Source organism: Tauraco erythrolophus, chromosome 2 (genome assembly GCF_009769465.1).
Source record: "Tauraco erythrolophus isolate bTauEry1 chromosome 2, bTauEry1.pri, whole genome shotgun sequence".
Classification (NCBI taxonomy): domain Eukaryota; kingdom Metazoa; phylum Chordata; class Aves; order Musophagiformes; family Musophagidae; genus Tauraco; species Tauraco erythrolophus.
Window position 1 is genome coordinate 88,755,345 of NC_141466.1, and position 23,259 is coordinate 88,778,603.

Here is a 23,259-nt window from a genome sequence, read left to right on the forward strand (position 1 = left end):
TTACCCTGTATTAGCACATCTTAGCACAAACTTTTGTCTTTATTAAACATTCTCTTTTCTGTAAGCTCCTGTCCCTTCAGTATCTTTCTTTAAGTACTTCTACTTTTGTTTGTTTGTTTGTTTTGTTTGAGTTTAGCCTAAAATTGCATCTGGTTTACTCCAAAATCCTGTCATTGTGTCAACACATAGATTTCTAATTTGAAAATATTTTTGATGTTTGGTAAGCATCAGCCACTTTCTTCAACATCAGGGTATTTATTAGACAGTTTATTTAACTTCAGGAGGGATTATCAAATTTCCCTTGTCAAACGTTCACTATTATCTGCTTGACCTGGAAATAAATTGATTAGTTAGGTGAGTACTAAAGGTGAAATTCTCTAGTGTACAACTGTCTCAAGAGGATCCTGAATTGATCTGACAAAGTCTTGCAAACCTGAATGAAAGTTCCCTGAGATGGGAAGAAGAACATTATTTAACCGTCTTTATCAAATAACTTTGTCTTGATTGTTAGTTCATGAATAATTTTTCTAAACAGTAGTCTGAAATCTTAACTAACCTGATATAGCTTGTCTATTTTAACATGTGACTTTTCCAAATATGTATATCCCAACTAATAAAGATTGTCAGTGAGAATACCAGATATAGATTTCATGCTTCACTAGACTGAATTCAAAATATGCAAATGATGATTTACTATTTATTTGATGGGAATCTCTTAATTTCCATTTCTTTTGAAGGGCCTTTGGTTTTGGCAAAGGACTAAGTAAAATTATTCTGGTTTGTAATAAAATTTTGAGTGGATACAGAGCTTAGACATGTAAATAAATAATACAGTATTTACATGTGCTACTAGAATATTTTTCCAGTCTTACTTCACAATATGTAAGAAAAACCTTCAGATCTGAATTCCTGGGAAAATCTTGAAAACAATATGTAGAAACAAATCTGGTGACTTAGTGACCATCTTGTATGTTTTCATAATCTTTTATATTATCAGATTTATCTTCTGTATTTTAATTTTGAATATAAGCTTTTGGTTTTGAGATGTTTCTGCTTCTCTTGTGTGATTTTATTTTCCTGTGATAGTCTGCTAAAGAAATACTAAGAAAAAAATGGTTCTTAATAATTGAATTAATTCTATTTCATGTTGCATATTGGATTCTGAGGGACTACCAGTAGAGAGATGAGCAATTAATGGTAATTTTGTGATTTATGTATTTTCTTCACAGCTACTCTTCAGCAGTTGATTTCAGACACAATGGTACGCTGGGCCCAGGAATCGGTGATAGAAGACCCAGAGTTAGTGAGGGCCATGTTTGTGTTGCTGCATCGCCAATACGATGGTATTGGTGGCCTGGTTCGAGCCCTACCGAAGACTTACACCATTAATAGTGTGTCTGTGGAAGACACAATCAATCTTCTGGCATCCCTCGGCCAAATCCGTTCCTTGCTTAGTGTCAGAATGGGGAAGGAGGAAGAGAAACTTATGATTCGTGGATTAGGGTAAATAACTGGAGTGTAACATCTCTTTAGTTACAGATCTTTGTTGTTATTTGCTGTATGGTTATGGCCAAGGTTATACATGAAGTTTGAATGTGGATAGTTTAAATGAGTGTAAATGCAGACACTGGTATCAGTTGTGTAGTATCTTCAGTTGTAAGATAGAGCCTTTGCAGCGTTGTATGCATCATTTTCGAAAAGAAACAAATTACATCTGTAAGACTTCTTGTGAGAAAAGATGAAGACATGTATATAATGTTTTATGATATTACAAAATATATCATGTTACCATATTTTAAATAATATGGCTGTGAAGAATCCTCTCAAGAATTCTGTTCATTTTGTATGAGTGCAATGACTGGTAGCTGTTGACACATACAATTTCCCCCAGCAGACAGCTAATGGAGTTGTGTCTACATGTGTCCATATATATGCTATCTGTTTATTGCACTGAATGTAGTTGCTACTATTTGAACTATGAAGTAGTTCACTCAGTCTTATTTTTCCTAATTATGTGATTAATAATAGTGAAATATACCCTAATAAACAGTATAACTGAAGAAAACAATGTAAGAAAACGTAAGCGTCCCTACTAGCAAAGAGTTTTGGTTATTCTCTCACTTTTTTTGAAGAAATGTTACCATCTGAGACAGTCTGGTGAGATTAAACATCAGCTGTGATCTATTATAAATCCCCAGTCTGCAAGAGCAATGACAACCAAAAATAGCATTATGTAAAGAATGCCAGGAATGCCAGGAGAAGAGAAGCTTGTGTTGTGCAAAATACCTTTTTCTTTTATTTGATCTTACTGAAAACCTCAAATATCCAAATAATGTCCGTACATAATTTTGTCGTGTTGTTATGAACAATGTCTACTTTTTAGCTTGCCAGCAGGTCTCATGAATGTTCCCTGATTGTTGCAATGTTCCATGTACTCATGCTAAGTCTTTGGCAAAGGGGAAAGTTTGTCAACTGTCAAGAGACACAGATACTGATATTTCTAAATCCACCTTTGTACTTCAAATGTTACAATTCAAATTTGTTACATTACACTTCAGCTAATGAAGTCTAAAACGAGTCAGTGATTACTGGATTGTGGTATTGTTGCACTTGGGAAAAAAAAACCCAATCTCAGAAGGTTTTCCATTCATGTTCTGCTTTCTTTTTGTTCTTTTACATTTTTTTCCTCAACATTTTCTGCTACAAATTGAAAGCTAAGATTTCATGAATCTGATTTAATTTTAACAAAGTTTTTGGTGATATGTGAAAATCTGGTGTAAGGAAGGAAGAGTACTTTCTGTTAAGCTGGTGTTCTCACTGCCTATTCTTATCACCCTTCTTGGTAGTCTTTATCATAGTGTTGTTTATCTTTTAGATTGCCCAGTTGTGCCATTTGCACCTTTTATAACCTACCCCAGACTCCAGCACCTATTTAGAAATGCCAAGTTTTTTGCTGCGAGTGGAAAGTATTCCTTTCTTCTGGTTGAGAAATTGAAGTGTCACTCATTCCTGCTTAAAAACTCTGTTTCCTCATAAATGCTTTAAAGCTTTTTTTCTTAAGTGTGACATTTTGTAACGCAGTCCACAGTTTAACAGGACATTGAAAGTGGATGTACTTTCCAAAGTAGTGTACTATTGCTGGCCAGCCACTGAGGTGACATTTTGACTTTCTGTACTGTATTTGTGTAAAAGAAAGCTACTGTAGACAAAGAAGAGTTTTGAATTACTTGGCAGGTTGATACCATTGAGCATTAGTGCAGAAAGGAGATGCAGTATAGATAGCTTTTGGAGGCAGAGAGCCTATCCTCTGTCATCTCTGATATGAAGTCTGGTTGTAAGCTTTGGGGAAAAAAAGGTTAGCTAATCTTTCTGGAACTTACTGGGAGTAAAAAATTCTGATAGTGCCACCTGCATTGGACATACTGCATGCATTTTGTTGCATGACTGATAGTTGCAGATTTGTAGCTTTTAGAGCGATGGAACTGTCACATCTCATCTTTTGTAAGGCTGAAATTTACCTTGCCTGATTGCAGGAGTTTTAGGTCAGAAAAAAAAACCCCAAACTTCTATAAAACGTACAATGACATTTGAACAGTTGTCAACAGTATTTTCTGTAGTGATTTGCTAGTCCTTTTCTCATATGACCTGATGGCTTTCACATTTATTTATGGGTTGTGTGTGATTTCAAGACTAATTATAGTTTTTAGAAATTTAACTACTTTTTGAACCAAACATTTTTATTGGACATGTTATGTCCAATAAAATATTAACATTATAATCTCCAGGACTGGTTTTAAAGTATGTAAATCTGTTCTGCTGAAATACATAGGAGAGAAGAGTTCTTTTGAGCAGTAAGTGATGAACTAGGTTAATATATATGCAGCTTCTGTTTCTGATGCTTAGACAATAGCTGGATATGCATTCTCTTTCGTCTACAGTTGTTTTTTTCTTGGTTCTGGTGTCAGATGTCAAATGTCTCAAGGTTGAGATATTCTGAAAAGAATGCTTTTTCAAAAATACTGATTAGTTGAATTTAAAATTTAAGCTAATATAGCAGTTTTGATCATACTCTTGAAAGAAAATAGTCTTAGATCCGGACTAGAATTTCTAATGGAAATAGAAGAGCATCCTACTCTGGTGTAATCAAGTGGTGATTAGGGAAATAACGGTAATACGGGAAAAGAAAGGTCAGGTTCTTCCACAATGTGTATAGAAAAATAGACTATCAGGAGAGATTGACACTCAACCTGAAAAAGGTCCCTGAGACAATTTTTCACCTCAGGTAGTGAAGAATTGCACGGTAAATCAGCTTTGCAAGTACCGTAATAGGTAAACTATTGGTCCATAACATTTTAATCCAATTTTTTATTCTCTTTTCCTGTAGAGACATCATGAATAATAAAGTATTTTACCAACATCCAAATCTCATGAGAGCTTTAGGCATGCATGAAACTGTCATGGAAGTGATGGTAAATGTGCTTGGTGGAGGAGAATCCAAGGTAAAGCAATTCACTGAATAGAAGACAGAGTTTGGAATATAGCTGTTCAAAGTTTTATCCTGTAAGGCACTGAGCAGTCACAGGAGATACTGAGACCATAACCTCTCACTGATTTCCATTAGCACAATAGTTGACTAAGCGTTTAGAAGAATGTACCCTTCCATTCTGGAGGAAGATATAATTAGCATTGTAGTTTCAGATGCTTTAAAGAACAAACTGCGAGTAGTACTTTATATGCTTACTGGGTTTTAAGGGAGAGATCTTTTTAGAAACTAATAAAAAATCAATTCAGTATTACTCTGTGAATCTGAGCATTCACATTCTTTTGTGTTTGAATCTAGAATTTATGAGTGAACCCAGCTCTTGTTTTTCAAGCTTATACCTTGATCTTTGAGCCTTAAGGAGTTATTTACTTGCTGAGAAAGCCCTGTGGATTCCAGAGTGAAACATTAACAGTTAACTTCGCTGAGGTGCAATGAATACAATGCATAAATGATAGTGTGTTAAAAGGCTATTACATAAATGATCTTTTGCAAGTTTCATGCCTGTCTTAGAGTTTGAGCTTCAGTCTGTTTTTATTTACTTCTTAGGAAATCACTTTCCCAAAAATGGTGGCAAACTGCTGTCGTTTTCTATGTTATTTTTGCCGCATCAGCAGGCAGAATCAAAAAGCTATGTTTGATCATCTTAGCTATTTATTGGAAAACAGCAGTGTTGGCCTTGGTAAGTAATAAGTGTGTGGCTTTTGAGATTCTAAACCAAAATCCTAAAAATTTCTGCTGATTTTTATGTATATTTATATAAAACCACCTGTGTTTTTCTGCATCCCTCTGTTTGTGCCCTCTATTCATGTTGAAGTTTCTCCTTTACCCAGTGCAAAAATATCTGCATTGACTGTTTTGCCAACTCCAAACAAATCCCTGACAGTAGCATTAAATTGAGGTAATTTAGTATACGCTTTTTTTACGTGCCTGGACATTAAGAGTCAGTGTTTAGTTGCACATTTTGAGGAACAAAATAAAATCCTGATTTTGATGAAGAGAAGCATAGATAAGTGTAGGCAGCATTTCGTTAGGGCTTACTTCTCACTGCTCAAAATTGCTCCCCTGCACTTTCTTCTGTAAACTGTTCCTGTTCAGTATACACCTATGGCAGTGGAGGAAGTACAGAGCTCATTTGCTTATATATATCCCCAGAAAGGAACCTTGAAATTTTCTTAAAATGTAAGCTTTTCTTTTCTAGGCTGAAGTACTATAAAGGAGATCTGTTTATCCTTTATTTAATTTAGTGTTTGTAATTGGGAATATATAATAATTTAGAATTGTCATAGTAATTTTTTTAATGATCACAAATTCGTTATTAATGTATCGCTACAGGACAGAAGCATAAGCTAAAAATCTTTTTGAAGAGAAAATGTCCAAATAAAATGCATTTTGAGTGTTAAGTGTTAGCTTTTTCTAATGCAGTAATGACTGCCATTTTTAAAAGAAATAGTTAATATATAATCTTGTATTTTAAAGCTTAAAGATATTTTCTATTTCAATACGTTTGATAAAATGTCAGTGTTTTAGATACAAAATCCCTGCTACCTTTTCCTCAATACAAAGTTGTGTCAGGAAAATTAGAAAGAATGAGATCTTAAAACAAACTATGTAATGAGAATAGGAATGTGTAAGAAAAGTTGTTTCTAGTCTAAACATCTACCATGTACTTTTGATTTCTTATCAGTGTCAAATTTCATGCAACTACGTGATGATTTATTATAAACTGAGTGGTATAATGATATGCTTATAATCATGTGCTACCTTGTGACAAAATGTTGTATTTTATTAAAAAAACTTTTATTAATGTATTATGAATTTGTTGGGTTTTAAGTTGGTGTTGAAATTCAATGTTATTTTAACAGCCTCTCCTTCTATGCGAGGATCAACTCCTTTAGATGTTGCAGCAGCTTCTGTGATGGATAACAATGAGCTTGCACTAGCTTTAAGGGAGCCTGATCTGGAGAAGGTTGGTAGCTTCTTCATCAAGCATTTTTTTCCCCTGTAGAGAAAGGAAGATTCCTGTTTCCTGGAGTATTCAAAATCCAAGATTATAAGATATATGAGAGTTTCGCGTATTTTTCAGAGGAAGACTATCAGGATCTGATTGTTCTTTCTGCTAGTGATTTGGATAGTTGAACTGAGTTTATGGTTATTACATACATAGATGTAACCAAAAAGTATTGCCTCAAGGGCAACTCTTACTTTGGGAATAGTGAGATCCATACCCAACAGAACTTCATTGCTAAAATCTTTGTTATTCTGTCTTGATGGTGACAGGCAGTGGTGGCATAATGCATTAGGGCTTACTAGAAGCCTTGTGGCAACTTACAATCTATGACAGATTTCCATAGGAATATCTATCTATCTATATCTGTATTTTTTTCCTAACATTTAAACCTGTATCAAAAAAAGATTGAAGGAATTTAGATTATTTAGACTAAAGAATAAAAAAAATCAAGAGAGCATGTGACAATTGTGTAGAATATGCAAGTTGCTGCTGCAAGGAGAAATAGAATAATGGTTACTATGTCAGTGTTGGATAAGAAAAGCGGCTTAAATAATGGAAAGACAGATTCAAGATAGACATTGAAAAACACTTTCTAATGGAAAGTAAGGCAGTGGAATACATTGTCCAATTTGTTCTTGAAGACCTCCAATTCTGGAGATGCTATAACCTTTGTAGGAAAGCATCTGTTAGAAGTAATGTAAGCATAGATGATCCCCTCTTGGAACAGGAAGATGGACTATGTGTGTTTAAAAGGACATTTTGAGACATCATTCTTATGAATGGTCAGCAAAAAGAAGCTTTCTAAATTGGATAAAGAATATGCTTACAATTCTTATAATTCAGAAAGGAGAGGGCCAACTGAAAACTACTACTGAGACTATAGGTCTGAATTACTGGGAGTCTTTCTACTGTGTGTTTAAAAAGAAAGGAAAAAAAAAGGCAAGTGAAAAGGAAAGGTTAAAATAAAATAGTAGACCTATGAGTTATATTTGAAGAAGTATTTTCAAGTATGGATAGTGTGTAGTTGTGGAATATTACAAAATTTCCTAATTTGCAACACTCAGGGTTGCAAGAGAAATGAGATATAGATAGCAAAGCAGTGATTTAAAGAGAAGTAAAATGGAATTGAAATAAGTAAGGTCTTGCAGTTCATGGCAGAAGTAGGAAAAGAGTGGGAAAGTGAGCTAAGAAAGTGGCTGCTCTTCTCATTTGCCCAAAATATGATATGATTTCATTGGGGATAGTAGAATGTGGACACCATATCCGAGGCAACGTATGAGGATGCTTCCCTTTGAAACTTCACTTCTTTTTCACAGTTAATATCTTTTTCATCTTACCTTGCTTTTAGGTGGTCCGCTACTTGGCTGGATGTGGATTGCAGAGTTGTCCTTTGTTGATTTGTAAAGGCTACCCAGACATTGGATGGAATCCAGTTGAAGGAGAGCGATATTTGGATTTTCTTCGTTTTGCTGTTTTTTGCAATGGTAGAGTAGAGGCCTGTAAATTTTATAACTTCCTCTAATGTTCAAATAAGTTTGTCATTTAAAATAGTAATACAAGCCAACTTGATAAGTTACTGTAAATTTAAAGCACAATTTGTAGAAAGAGTAGAATTATGCAAGATACACAGTAACTTAGATACCCATTTCACAAGTCACATAGAGTCCTGCGAGCCTATGCCCCATTTTTTCTTATCCATCTTTAGTCTTTGAAATGCCTGTATCTCCTTTGGAAGTAGAGCAGAGAGTCCTAAATTTTTTTATGCTAAAACTCATGCTAGACATAGAGCCAAACCCCCGTTTTTGATGAGGATTTAGACAGTCCAGTTTTAATGTTTAGCAGCTGTGTTGTCTCCTCATTAACTCTCTCACTTGACTATGAGTCATTACTACAAATCGGTAGCTTCAGCGATGCTTTGAACATCCTTTATTACATAGTTACTTCTTTGGTTCTAATTTTTAATTAAATCACGTTTTATTTCATAGCTTATGTTGCAATAATATAGTAGGTTTGTGTGTTTATGTAACTTTGTCATGATATTTAATCTTTTCGTAGTTAAAAGTATTTACTGATGTGTACGTTATGCACTTTTGTGAAGCTTTTTGTGATTATATTTCAGAAGTCTTTTTGATATAATCTGGTCTTGATATTTTTTCTATGTGGTAGGAGAGAGTGTGGAGGAGAATGCTAATGTTGTAGTCAGACTGCTTATCCGTCGACCTGAATGTTTTGGTCCAGCTCTAAGAGGAGAAGGAGGCAATGGGTTACTTGCTGCCATGGAGGAAGCAATACAAATATCAGAAGATCCAACAAGAGATGGACCTTCCCCAAGTAACGGATCTAGTAAAACCTTGTAGGTGCAGTGGAATTGTTTATGTTGCCATCATTTTTGTTTATTTGTTTTATAATCCTAGTCATGAAATGACTTGTTTGTTTCAACATGGGAATTATCAATTGGATTCTTCCTTGAAATCTATGGAGGGTAGAGATTTGTCTTCTACCAAATAGTGCTTCCTCTGCACTGTTAATTTAAGTAACTCTCTCTAAATATTAAATCCTATTTGTTCTTTGCCAGTCAGTTAAGAATCAATCCCCTTGAAGCAAAATGAGACAGATAAATGGTAACAATGCAGATGTCACTACAATCTTTTAGGGACAAATTCCATTCTGTGTTAAGTCTCCCGAAAGTCCACTAGTTAACAGGAAGCCACTATGTGTAAGCTGTTACACCTATGAGCAGATTTTCTTTATTTTTTGCTAATGTAAAAACTTCCTTAACGTTTGACTAATTGCAGTGAAATGGAAGAACAAGAAGATGACACTATTCACATGGGAAATGCAATCATGACCTTTTATTCTGCTTTGATTGATCTCTTAGGACGTTGTGCCCCTGAAATGCATGTAAGTTTTATGTCTTCATCTGTTAGAAAGTAAAGTCATAGTTGTTTTACTGGTTGGTGGTTTGCTGTTTGGATTTTTCATAACACATTAACAGGTGTTGAAGCAGTGGTGCGGCTACATAGTGTCTTAATGTACATAATGTGTTCATCTGGTAATTTGCAAGGAATTTCTGTAAACTACTCTGAAACTGTTCTTTTTAAAGGACATATTCCATTGCTTTTCTTATTGCTGTTTCCTGTGGTTGATCTTCAACAACATTCTCTCATGAATATTCTTTGATCGTTCCTTGTGACAATCAAACTCCTCAAATTTCCCTATTTGTTGTGATGGTGTAGAGTGATTGATTTTTTTTTTTTTAACATAGTTTTACTCTCTTCAAATTACTCTCTTTTTTTTAACAGACTGTTTAACTTGCATATAAAAGGATAGATATTATAGGACATTCTTTTAAAACGTGGGAATAAGCATTGTTCCTGGGCATATGCGTTGATATCTCATAATGTTTATTCACACTGACAAACCTTCTCAAAAGTAAGGTGTCACTATTTCAGGCGTTAGATACAAAGAATTAGACACTCCCACTGTAAAACCCAAGCCCTTACCACTTAATTCCGAAGAGTTTGAAACTATTAGAATATATTTGTTATTTATCATTCAAAATACCTTACTGTTCTTCAGAAATCCTACTTGGTTATGCATAATTTCTCATTTCATCCTGAAATGTGCCCTAATTCATATAGATCAGTATCAATTTTGTGCAGAGATTGATAAATTGAGAGATATCCGTATAGTGAGGTCAGTGAATGAATATCTGTTTTGTTTGAATAAAAAAGTGTCTTGTTTTCTCCCTGTCTTGCTGCCTTTTTTACAACAAAACCAAAACAACTGGCATACCTGAAAGTGGTGTTATTTGGCAAGGAGAGAAAAACTGGCTTTTTTTAATCTGAAAATCTAGTTTTGCTTCCCTCCTCTCCTGCCTCCATGTGCTATGTTTTAATGCTTTGTTCACCCATTTTACCTAGTATTCCATCCTGAAAGTGAGCTTAGTCTTATTTAATAATCAAACAAGTAGATTTCTAGACTTTGCACATTTACATCCATAATACAGCAAATACAGTTTGTGTAAAATTTACATTATTATGATAATGTAATTTTGAGGACAGTCATTCTTGTGTATCTATGGTTCAAGAAATTTCCAGAAGATGAACACATACAGAAGATAAAAAGAAGACCTTGTTAATTTTTTATTTGTCTTTTCCTTAGCTAATCCATGCTGGTAAAGGGGAAGCCATTAGGATCAGATCAATTCTACGGTCTTTGATTCCACTGGAAGACTTGGTGGGAGTAATTAGTATTCCTTTCCACATGCCAACCATAGCTAAAGGTAAGATAATTAATCTACTTCATTTTCTCCCATCCCATTCTTAAGTTTCGTAATTTAACGACATATTGATACTCATACTTCTCTCAGTATTTAAAAATGTTATAGAAATTAAATTATTTTATGAATTAAAAGAGAAATCATTTGTATTTCAAACATGTTTCAAAAATTTTTCTGTGTGCTATAGGCAATAATTCTGTGTACACTTAAATCACTGGTGTAAATCCCATTCGTTTAAATTGAATAATGAAAATCTATTGCAACTTTAAAACAAAATTTAAAACCTTATGTTTTATATTTTTCTAAAATATTTCTTAAAATTGCAGTCTCTTTCCTTGATAACATAATCCTTAGCTGGTGCTGTTCTAACCCTATCAATTGTTTCTACCAGATCTTACTAAGACACCAGAGTTGTTCTTCAGCAACTATGGTGAAGTTATAGGTGTGACATCTGTGTGCAAATGCATTTCTTTGTGTTCTCTGCCTACATAGAGTTGATTGCAATAGTGGGACCTATGTGAGCATCAATATAAAAGGGAAAAGAATTACATTTGCTTTTTTGGGTATCTGGAGAGAGAACATTATAATTGCACAATGGATTGTCTAGGGACATACAGCACAAGAATGCTCAATAGGTTACAGTAGAAGAGATAAAAAGATCAATCATTCTGTTACACCATTATTTATTTATATTCCAAGTAGTGATAGATCTATAGGTGATATTTCAGTAGCATTGAGAAAAGCTCCTGGATACAGAATTGTTTATTTGCTTTTGAAAATGAAAGTATCAATAATTAAAAATATTTCAATGAATTCCTTACAGATATTTCAGAAGTTTTTAGATACAGAAGACTTTTTAGCACAATCTTGATTCATTGTCATACATTATAGATATACATACCAGTGCTGCACGCTCCTGGGGTGTTTGATGTAGAATTGTTGTATTTTTTACTTTCTGTCTGCTTCTTCTAAGAACTAGGTGGTTCTGTAGATGAATTAGTATGTTTTGGATACTTATCGTATTAGACTGTCAACTGATAAGTATCCCTTAATACACAAAGCATGAACAGTAAAGCATGTATGGACTTTGAGGTCTATCTGGGTAGAATTTGCCGTATGCATTCTTTTTCAGTTAGCTACAGATGTTTTGATTTTGTGTAACAAAACCATGGGAAAGATGCTTAGATATTAACAGAGACTCAAAACCTCTTACAAGTAGTAGCATGACTGCCAAGTCTGCTGGTGAAGGATGATCCTTGTCATTGAAGTCTTATTTCTTCCTTTTAGATGGTACTGTGGTGGAACCTGACATGTCTGCGGGGTTTTGCCCAGATCACAAGGCAGCCATGGTTTTGTTCCTTGACAGGGTCTATGGAATTGAGGACCAGGATTTTCTTCTACACCTTCTTGAAGTTGGCTTTCTGCCAGATCTTCGTGCTGCTGCTTCTTTAGATACGGTAAGGGTTTAAGTGTTGTTACTTTGGTTCTGTTATCTTATTGAACACTGCAGCATTTTTCGTTCCTCAAAAAAGCATTTTTTGTTTCTTGATGTTGTCTTCTGCATTTCTCAAATGCTGGATGAGCTGCCTGTTGCTGCTGAGCTTTGAGCACACTTGAAGAACAGTGAAGAGGCTTTCTCCAGAATGATGCTCACTTTATAAAGAGCTCCTCTTGATACCTATATCCATAAAACATGCAATTGCCTTTCCCCAGGAGACTTTCTGAGCTTGTACTATGGAATCAAAATCAAATAATCTCTCAATGTAACATGTAACTGAGAGCCTCTTTTCAGGGATATACAGGAAGTTTTCGTCTCCATGCATTTGTTATGGACATCTACATTATTATTTAGGACATCACTAAATTTTTGGTGTTCGCCATCAAAATTGCTGCCTTTTTTTCTGTCAGTCTTATTACCATCTAATTTTTCTTAGCTGGCTTGGTCCAGAAAGATCAGATTTAGAGAACTTGTATGAGGGCTAAGACATGGACTTTGATTTCCCTACTTGACCTTTTCTGTCAACGTTTTTCTGAAAATAATTATCTTGTTATTTAAGAAAGAGCAGGTGAGGATTTTTTCCTCACTTGGAGTTTGGGCTTGATCATAACAGAAAAATATCGAGTTTTGTAAATGCAGACTTGACTGGTATTACCTGATTTTGGAGTGTTCTGTTACCTAACTATGACATTTTTTAATATAGTCTTGATAATTGTTTTGGTTTTGAAACAGTGCTTATGTTTTTGTTCATTAAAAACAAAACAAAAGCCATCTTTAAGACTGTAGAAGCAAGAAGCTTCCAGTAGGTATCAAATCCTCATTCATGTGTTGTGCAAATTTCCCTCTTTATAACTACTACACAAGAAAAACAAACAAGAAGTTATTTTCATTTGTAACAACATTGATGAGATGAGTCTAATTTCTGTCCCATTTAATTCATAGGCTGCTTTAAGTGCTACGGATATGGCTTTGGCTCTGAATCGATACCTTTGCACAGCAGTCTTGCCTCTGTTAACCAGATGTGCTCCTCTTTTTGCTGGCACAGAGCACCATGCTTCTCTCATCGATTCCTTATTACATACTGTGTACAGACTCTCAAAGGGATGCTCTCTTACCAAAGCTCAGCGAGATTCTATTGAAGAGTGTTTGCTGTCTATCTGTGGGTAAGAAAGTTCTCCTGGCTGCACAGGAATGCTAATTGATAAAGTGACCTGTCATATTTATACTACAGGAATGCAGAACTCTGGCCCTAGTAGTATAATTCAGATTTTTTTTTCCCGGCAGGTGATTGTAATATTTTTTAATAACTATATTCAGTTTGCAACTTTATAAATAATTCATATGCAGTCCTCAGTTATTTTGCTGTTACTAAGGTTTTTTAAATTAAAACCTTGGCGATTAACTAAGAGGATGTACTGCAAAAAGATAAAGCTCTGGAAATGTGGAATTGTGCATACACTGAAGTGCCATTTAAATACTTTTAGCTGTACAGATTGCCAATGTTGTTGGTGATCAGTAGATTGTACAGTTCCATGGAGATTGTACAGTTCTGTGTTTGTTTATGTTGTGTTACACTGGAAATCCTCATCAATTACTAGTATTGTTATATGTCATTATTGACACCTATAGGAAAAATTTTTTCTGGCTATCTGCAGTCTCAAAACCAGTTGATTATTATCCAATATTTTTATAAGCCTACAGGCTCAATTATCAGAAATTGACTGGGCACTTACGAATTCCATTTGTAATTAAAGTTAGCAACATATAGACTTTCAAATTACCGGAGTTTTTTTTAATATTTTGCCATATTTTTGTTTCATAATGTGGAAATGTGTTCAGAAATTACAGACGTTTATATTATAGTACTGTAAAAAGGTACCGTATACCATTACTTTATAAAATGTATCACATTGACCATTTTATATATATATATACATATATATATAGTCTTGACAAGAACCAATAAAATGAACCAGCTTTTGCCATTGATCTGCAAAGTTTTAATGTCCATGCCATTCTAACATACATGCTGTACCTATTTCTTCTTCCAGTTGATATGCACTGCTGCGTGTCTTGCTTAGTACATCTAAGGAGTTAGTGCTCCTATGTCTTCATTTTAAGAGCCCTTGAGATATATTAGAAGAAATTAATGTTATAGGCTTTTCTCATGGGCATTTTGATCATAATATACAATATTAAAATTCAGTATTTTTTTTTCCTGATTTTCTCTGTCTATAGATGAGATATTTTCTCTGCTTCTTTAAAGCATTTGATTTGCAGTTTATTCAGAAGATTTTCTTTGGTATGCACTTGTTTGCTTTCTTTTGGACACGTTTTTTTTAGTGCCATAAGCAAAATCCAGTTACTTTATTAATTTGAAGAATTTTAATGGCACAGAACTGACAGGTTGCTTTAATGTGTCTATTAATTATTTACATGAAACTATGCTAGTACATCCTTTTGAAATGGTTTGTCTGCTTTTAGGCAGTTGCGGCCTTCCATGATGCAGCATTTGCTGAGAAGATTAGTATTTGATGTTCCTCTATTAAATGAACATGCAAAGATGCCTCTCAAGGTAAAAGTGTATTTTAATATTCAACAGCATTCCTTGTAACAAAATACAACAGAAAATACTTACATGAAGATTGTTCTCTATATTCTTTGTTACCTTATCTCCACTCTGCAATAATCTAAGACCATAGTTCTTAAATTGCTATTTTGGCAGAAATTCAGTTTAATTTACGTCCATCCATATGGAATTATGAAGTCCATGTCTAATGTTTGCCTCTTATTTAATTATTTCTTTTTTTTTTAAGTCGATATGGACACAGAATAGAAAACCCTTTGGGGGCGGGGGTCAGAATCCAGTGCGTGAAGGAAGATGACAGTTAATAGTGTTTATGTACCCTTACTTCTGCCCTCTGTGTTGGTTTTCCCTGCCCTTGGAAAATGGACTTTTTCTGCGGTTTGTGCTTGGAAATCTAAGCAATACATGTTTTTTAATAATCTTCCATTTTGTTTGCAACCCCAAAAGGTTTCTTCATATTTTTGGTTCTGATTCCTAATGTACAAGAAAAATGTGGTTTTTTCCTTTTTGAGATGACACATTCCTTAAAGATTCTCCAGATTTCATTGGCAATTCTAAGAAACGTATCATTTCCCACCTTACCCATTGCTGTTTTTCAGCAGTCCTTTTTCATGCTTTCTCACCACAACTTTGAAAGAGATATTTCATCTTTTCTTATTTAATGTTTATTTATGCTTTAAAAGCCACATATCAGAATTAGTTGCATTTTACATCTGATTTCTTTGCCAAAATATTTCTCAGAATTATGCAGGTTTTTAATAGCCAGATTACAGTCTCTGACCTCAGATGAGGAATTTAAATCATTAGTCTCAAAACCAGGACCTGCTGCTGCATGGTCTTTCCCCATAATTTGGTTGCTCCCACTCTGAGAAGTGCTTAGTCAAACTAAAGATGCCAGAACAGCCATTCTTGTACTACCCTGAATGGGACCTTTCTAGTGCATTATGATGTTTTATGTGCTGCAAAAACCAAATAGTAACTTGGCTCTCCCTGCGTGGCTATGATTCTTCAGGTTTTTTTTTTTTTTGAGAATAAACCTAGTTCCCTGAGACCTGTTCATCTAGGACCACAGGTTTTTTGATCCTGAGGGTCATGACTGCAGTGACTTTCCCATATTGCTGAACTGAACAGGAAGGAGATAATAATTAGATCCTTTTGGCAAGTCAGGCTTTGGGAGAATATAGCTGTGAAGAGAACAGTAGTGTTAGCATTGGCAAATGTTTTTTTCCGTTGACACTTAAGTAATAGGAGCTTTCTGAGGAAAGCGAACTCTCTATCTGAAGACAGAACTAGAGCTTTTCAAAGGTTTCACTGACTGTAAACTGATTTTCAGTAATTTAACAGGGAACTCTTACTTATATCTACTAATGTGTTTCTGATTTGAAAGTACCATGCATATTCCTTACGAACTTCTGCTAGCAAACAGGTTGTAGTACTCTAAAAAGACACTTACAAGTTAGTCATGCATCTGAAAATGTAGTTTTGAATGGGAAGAGAGGAGGAAATCCTGAAGGCTAAATCAGAATAGAGTGCTATCTACTGTGAATACCTTTGCTGGTTTCTACGATTCAAAATTACCTCAGTTTAGGCAGCATGTGAATTTGAATCTGTGATGTTTTTCCTGTATAATTTGGTGTGAGCTTTCTGGAATAGGGCTGCCTTGGTTTTATTGCCTCTTAAATCATATTCAGTGCTTCATCATGAACTTCTCTATGAGTAAACTTGCCTTTACTTTTGACTAGATTTAAAAATACATACATATATATTAGCACTGACATGTTGTCCAAAAGCAAACTTGAAGTCTAGCTATTGTGTAATAGAATTTATTTTGAAAAAAATATTTTCAAATACATCTTTGACTATTAGAGTCTATATTTCTGAGACCTTTGTTGTTCTATACGAATAATAAATCTTCTGTCTTTTTACATTATATACATAAGTTCTTCTTTCCCTTTTTTCTTTAATCATCTGACAATTTAAATAGTAAATGGATAATAATAGAGTATTTAAGTCTGAAGATATACAAATGCATTATCTGGATTGGTTTTTTTTTTCTGATCCATGAGAAGTGTAACAAAACTGCACAGTATTGAGGTTACATTTTTGGTTATCAAAGTCCTCATTCGTACGCATCAAGAGTTTTGATTTTATTTTTTTATTTAATGTCTCTCTTTATTTCTGCACATTTATGTTACAAATTTCTGTATTTTTCCATCCTGGCATTTGTTCTGGCTAGTGAAAAGGGAATCCTGTCATTTCTTCACTGACTGTGACTTGTAACACTTTGCCAATGTGCTTTGCAGAGTGATGTTGAAACAATTCTCTTTTTCTCTGAGAAACTGTTAAAATAAACTCTGAATTAAAATTCCAGGTAAATTTTTTTAGAAAGATCATTCTGTGTCTTAGGAAAATCTGCCCCTGAGTAGGACTAGGTTTTCATACCTTGTAATTGCCAGAAATTTGTTCTTCAATTTGTGTTGTCTTCACTGACAGATGTACAACTAATTTTTCCTCTTCCTTTCTGTGACTCAGGGACATAGAACACACATTAAGAGCAATATTTTTGATGTTTTAGTTTGACAAATACCCAGTAGCAGGTCCTTGTACAATTTCAGTCCCTGATAATCCGAAATCTTGTAACCACTTAAGAAGAAAGTATCCCTGAAATATGTATTTAATGAAAGAGAGGGAGAGAGGATAAAGCTCCTCTGCCACTTGTAATAGAGGACAGGAAGGTAGACTGATAACAGATTTTACAACTCACGGAAGAGATGAGTCACGCTGGATGTTATTGTTGAATAGTTCTCAGACATGTAAATAATAATTGGGAACTAGGTGAAATCATGGTTCTACTATCTAACCCACCAAGCAGGAGTGTTTGAAATGGCTACACACAGAGGGAGGTGAATTCTTGTCTTCATCTGAGCTGTTAAGAATTCTTGTGGTGTTGGGGAAAATTATCCTATCACATGTTTTTGCATATGTCACTAATGTTAAAAGAAAGAACTGCTCATTCTGTGTATATATCCAACAATGATTTAAAGAAGAGATACGCAACATAACTTCTTGATAAAAATTGGAAATTTTTCTGGCAGTGTCTGTGTAATGGTCGAGTGCCAGAATGGAAGAACATCAACAGTTATATTTTATTTGCTTTCAAAATATGTTCTGTTTTAGTTGCTGACAAATCATTATGAAAGATGCTGGAAGTATTATTGTTTGCCAGGTGGATGGGGTAACTTTGGTGCTGCATCAGAAGAAGAACTTCATTTATCAAGAAAGTTGTTCTGGGGTATTTTTGATGCTTTGTCTCAAAAGGTAATTCATTTTAATATCCATCTGCTACTGTAAAATCCTCACTGTGTAACTTTTTTTCTTCAACCCGTCATTTTTACCCAGCTTTTATCAACACTGTCTTATCCACTTTAAAGGAAAAAACATAGACTTTAGTAAATTTAAATCTTCCTCTTATAGCTTCTGCTTTAATGTAGGTATACTATTTTGTCTGCTCATTTAAAAAAAAATTATATAGCTAAATGAAGTAATCTTGAGGTGTATCTGTGAAGGTCAGCTACTTCAGAGCCCTAAAAGCAAATTCGAGCATCTGCAAGTGACTGAAAACTGCACTTTTCTACCTCAAGCACTATCCTTCCTTAAACCAAGAGCATTGTCCTTTGCTTAGTAGTTCTAGTTTCATCACCCTTGACTCAATCCTATATTGGGCAACAGTTTAATAATACAACTTGCTATGCATTTATTGTTCATTCTATCAGTATTTGTAACCAACCTGCTTAAAACTTCATGAGTTTCTTTTCAAATCTAGGTATTTAGAAATGGTATGCATATTCCTGTGCTAAGTTTTCTTCCCAGGCATTTAAAAAATGCCTAATGTTGCTCCCAACGAAGCCCACACTTTTGCCATTTACTTCAGCAAGGGCAAGACTTGCTATATCTATAGTGTATAATATGCTTTGGACAGTCAGTTTCCTTTATTTTCAGAACAAAAAATCATTTTCACACTAAGTAAGAAAGCCATTCTGTGGCAACTTGGTTTCACATACAGCTGTATCAGTTTCAGCAGTGATATTGATAGCTTCCATTCACTACTCACGTTCTATCCCCTGTGTTCCACAGAAGTATGAACAAGAATTGTTCAAATTGGCTTTGCCTTGTTTGAGTGCAGTTGCAGGAGCCTTACCTCCAGACTATATGGAATCAAATTACGTCAATATGATGGAAAAACAGTCTTCCATGGATTCAGATGGGAACTTTAATCCTCAACCTGTTGATACATCAAAGTAAGTAATTACTTGGTTGCAATTAGTGTTTTGTTTTTTTTTTTATTGTGAATGTGTAAAAGACAAATGGAGTCTATTGTTGGGTATGATGTGAACTTACAGCTTTTATTCTCTTATGAACACTTATCTTCTAGATAAAATGGAGACCTTAACGTAATTTTTTTAATGTATTTTTTTTAATCATATAAAGCAATAAATACTCAGTTGCATAACTAGTTTCTTGGTTGATCTAGAACATTTTTAATACATTTTCATCCTTACGATAGAACTGTCCAGTTACCTTTGTACATCTGCTGCAGACAAACTGTGTTTTTAGAAGCAGAAAAAATAGATTAGTCTACATCATCTCTGTCATTATTGACATGTGCCAAGACACTAATTCCAGTGTGTATGAATACAAATGAAGATGATCAGGCATTCATATAATCTCTTTTTACTATGAATAATGGGGAATTGGGCAGAAAGATCTTTATTGTCTGTAGGCAGTCAGACTCTGACCATGCTCTTTTAAGTACATTAGCCAGACAAAACGCATATCTGAATGGAATTTTTGTGTCCTGATTCTTCACTACAGCTAGTGCTCCATTATCTTTTGTATAGAATAGTCTTACAGGAGTGTGGTTATGCACTGTGTGTTGAAAAATGATGAAGCTTGTAAGACATTTGCTTCAATTGCCTTTGTAAACATTCTGTCTGTGTTAACATTCAGAACACAGAATGCCGTCAGTAGATTGATACCTTTTTTTGCAGCATGCTTGTACATGTAGGCACTTTAAAATATGGTAGTAAAAGCCATAGTCTAGACTGGAATATAGAAATCACATCAGTGACCATTAAAATTGTTTTTTCTAAGGTGTATTTAAGATCTATGAAGATTTAACAAAATTTAGTGAGGATATTATACTATCATTTAACTCATCGAAGATGACTTTTATCTGGTGTAATTTCAAAGGAAAATTATAGATAGCCAGAATATGTTTGAAAACTCAGAAAATGTTACTTAACACAACCTGAATTACCACTCACCGTGTTGCCATAAGAGTCAACAGTTCTGTGATGATTCAAGACAAAGAAAGCACTACTTTTATCAGTGTGACTTCCAACCTATCCTATGTTCTTTTAACATGGAAATTCTGCATCACGCTGCTTAGTAGTCCTAGACCTATTTATATGAAGCTGTAGATAATATGACCTTATTGTACTTGTCAATTTATTGCATTTCTGAAATTATTCAAAGGATTATACCATTAGTAGAGTTCTCCTCGAAATACACATTTCTAAACAATAAAAAAAAATGATTAGCATGCTGAATGAATGTTTTCTGGCCTTTGTATATGGCTAGACTCCTGCAAACTGTTACTCTGACATAATTTCATTATTACGTTTCTGCTTTTTCCCACCCTGCCACTGAAGATTAAAAACCAGATTCTTCTGCTTTGCAGTAGATGGCACTGTAACACTTTTGCTGCCAAAATTCTTCATTTTAGGGGAAAGATTTTGCTATTTCGTAAGTGACCAAGAAGAAATTATTGCCTTTCATTTGTAGGCGTGCAGATGCAGAAAAACGCTGAGATTTGATAAATTATTTTTGGAAGAGAATTCTTTCTCTGGTGCTTGTTTGACAGTTAAGGAGAGCTGCTTTTCTTTTACTGCTTAAGAAACCTTAACTTCTGCACTGTCTTATACACATGTTGAAGGGCTAGTGTATTTATTTGTGTTTTTTTCTATTTTTAATATAGTTTTTAATATTTTTAATATTCACTGGAGTGTTGGAAAATAAAGCCTTGAGCATATAACTTTTGAGTTGTCATAAGTTATAGTGCTTCAAGCATATGATAAAATTTGTAGGAATATATCAAATAGACATAAATATATAAAATGAGTTTCGAAAAGGACTGTTAGCACACTTAGTTTATTATAATGGACGTGCAATAAGTTACCACTGTATTTCTAAAACCATGGTTCATAGTTACATCTTTACTCTTAAGAAAATGAATGTTAATAATAGAAATATGTGACAAAAAGCATGAGTGCTCAGTAGTATTATTGATTTTTCCCTGCACATATGTGTCAAAGAAGTAGAATTCCTACAGCAGCTGTGATTCTCATTCAATGCCCATTAAGTAACTCAGATTTTTTTTTCCTTAACTGAACTGGGGCTTGGAGCAAACTGTATGTGAGGAAACAGAGCACAGTAAGATGCTTTGAATGGATGTATGCACTACTAATTATGTATTTGAAAGTTTTCTTCAAAACAAAAGCATTCACATTTCAGCATATGTGATATGACTGTTTTTCTCTTCACTTTCAGCATTACAATCCCTGAAAAGCTAGAATATTTCATTAACAAATATGCAGAACACTCTCATGACAAATGGTCAATGGAAAAGGTAAAATCCATATTCCTGTTAAAGCAAAATCAGAATTTCTATTTGAATCCATTTCATCTTAAAACATTTTATTCAGAATATTATTATTTTTCATAACACTACAAGTTGGTACATAAGTAAGATATAAACCTATATTTGCTTGAAGTGCCTTTGGGGGGAAAGTTCTGTAAGTGCATATGAGTATTTCAAAATAGTGTTTCATAATTTCATTATTTTTATTGTTGACTTTTGAGTAAATATACTTGCTAATTGTTTAAGATCTTTATTGACTTCAAATTTCAGGTTTATAACCAAAAAACCTCTTTAGGATTTTTATTCCTTTGTGCGGTTTGTGTGTCCAGCATTAAAAATAGTTCCTCGACTATAGCACAGTATTCTGCTCTATATAATATCTAAAAGAAAACTGTATTGAAGTGTTAGCTTTGTGTAATCATTAATTTTCAAAAAGATGGCATGCTACATAATTTCATTATGTGTAGATAATACAAATGTTGGTTGAGAAACTGTTGAGAAAATAGTAGAAATGAAATTTTAAGAAAACAGCTTTGCAGAAGCATTATTCAGTTCCTTTGTACCAGTAAAAATAAAATTTTTCATATTTTTTTTCCTTTCTTCATTTTTTCCTCTCTTATTATTACTGTTTGTAGTTTGCCAATGGATGGACATATGGTGAAACATATTCTGAATCTGCAAAAGTGCAACCATTAATGAAACAGTATAAGTTATTGTCTGAAAAGGTAAGGAATTTGTTCCTTCTTGATCCAAGGTGATTGAAAGATTACTTCATTCACTGTGAAAATACCACCTGGTGTATACGTCACTTTTAAAAAGTTTGTTTAGAGTATGTCAGCTTTTGTGTGATTGTTTCCTTCCTCAAAATTTCAAAAAGAGATTTTACAATTTTTTACAATATTTTCCAATAAATAGGCGACTCGACCTGTTTTTTCTCGTGGCTGAATTTACATAGCATAACTAATGGTGAAACTAAAGTGTCAAATTCCCAGTATATTTTTACAGTAAGGTCATGCAGGAATGCCTACTTGCTTAGTGAAGACTTAGGTTTAGGCTTTGCCTGGTCTGCAGCAGAGGGCCACCAAAATGATTAGAAGACTGGAGAATTTGATAAATGAAGCAAGGCTGAAGGAACTGAGTTTGTTCAGTTTAAAGATGAGAAAGCTGATGGGGATATAACCTCGGCTTTCCCAGTACCTAAATGCTAGTTATAGAGAAGATGGTTATTTTCCCTTCACAAGGATGCACAGTAACAGGACAAGAGGCAATGGGTGTAAGTTGCTTCAGCAGAAATGTTCTCTGGAAATCCTTCTTATCTTGACAACTCAAACATGGGAATAGGCTGTCCACAGAAGCAGTGAAATCACCTGCAATGCAAATATTCAAGGCATGACATGTCAAACCCTAGGTAACCTGATCTTGATAACTGTTGATAGTCCGATCAAGTTAGCTTATCTGACCTCAACAGAAGGTTGAGCCAGATGATGCTCAGAGGTCCATTCCAACATAGATTTTTTTTTTTTATGATTCTTTAATTATGGTGGTTTTTTTTTGTTTCGTGTAGCAGACAAAACACTGCATTACTTTTGATAATTACTGCTCCACCTTTGAGTTCATAATCTGAGCATGCTATTAACATGG

General features: G+C 34.2%; 1 protein-coding gene across 1 annotated transcript in view; it reads left to right on the forward strand.

The window, feature by feature from the left end:
• RYR2 (ryanodine receptor 2) overlaps positions 1–23,259 on the forward strand; it is a 333,950-nt gene that overhangs the window by 196,992 nt on the left and 113,699 nt on the right. The window contains exons 41-55 of the mRNA XM_086626085.1: positions 1,230–1,503; positions 4,385–4,499; positions 5,090–5,222; positions 6,406–6,509; positions 7,900–8,035; positions 8,718–8,904; positions 9,347–9,452; positions 10,716–10,836; positions 12,121–12,290; positions 13,274–13,494; positions 14,816–14,906; positions 18,096–18,236; positions 19,053–19,216; positions 21,528–21,606; positions 22,254–22,343. Of these exons, the coding sequence (XP_086482211.1) occupies positions 1,230–1,503; positions 4,385–4,499; positions 5,090–5,222; positions 6,406–6,509; positions 7,900–8,035; positions 8,718–8,904; positions 9,347–9,452; positions 10,716–10,836; positions 12,121–12,290; positions 13,274–13,494; positions 14,816–14,906; positions 18,096–18,236; positions 19,053–19,216; positions 21,528–21,606; positions 22,254–22,343 (2,132 nt within the window). The remainder of the gene's footprint in view (positions 1–1,229; positions 1,504–4,384; positions 4,500–5,089; positions 5,223–6,405; positions 6,510–7,899; positions 8,036–8,717; positions 8,905–9,346; positions 9,453–10,715; positions 10,837–12,120; positions 12,291–13,273; positions 13,495–14,815; positions 14,907–18,095; positions 18,237–19,052; positions 19,217–21,527; positions 21,607–22,253; positions 22,344–23,259) is intronic.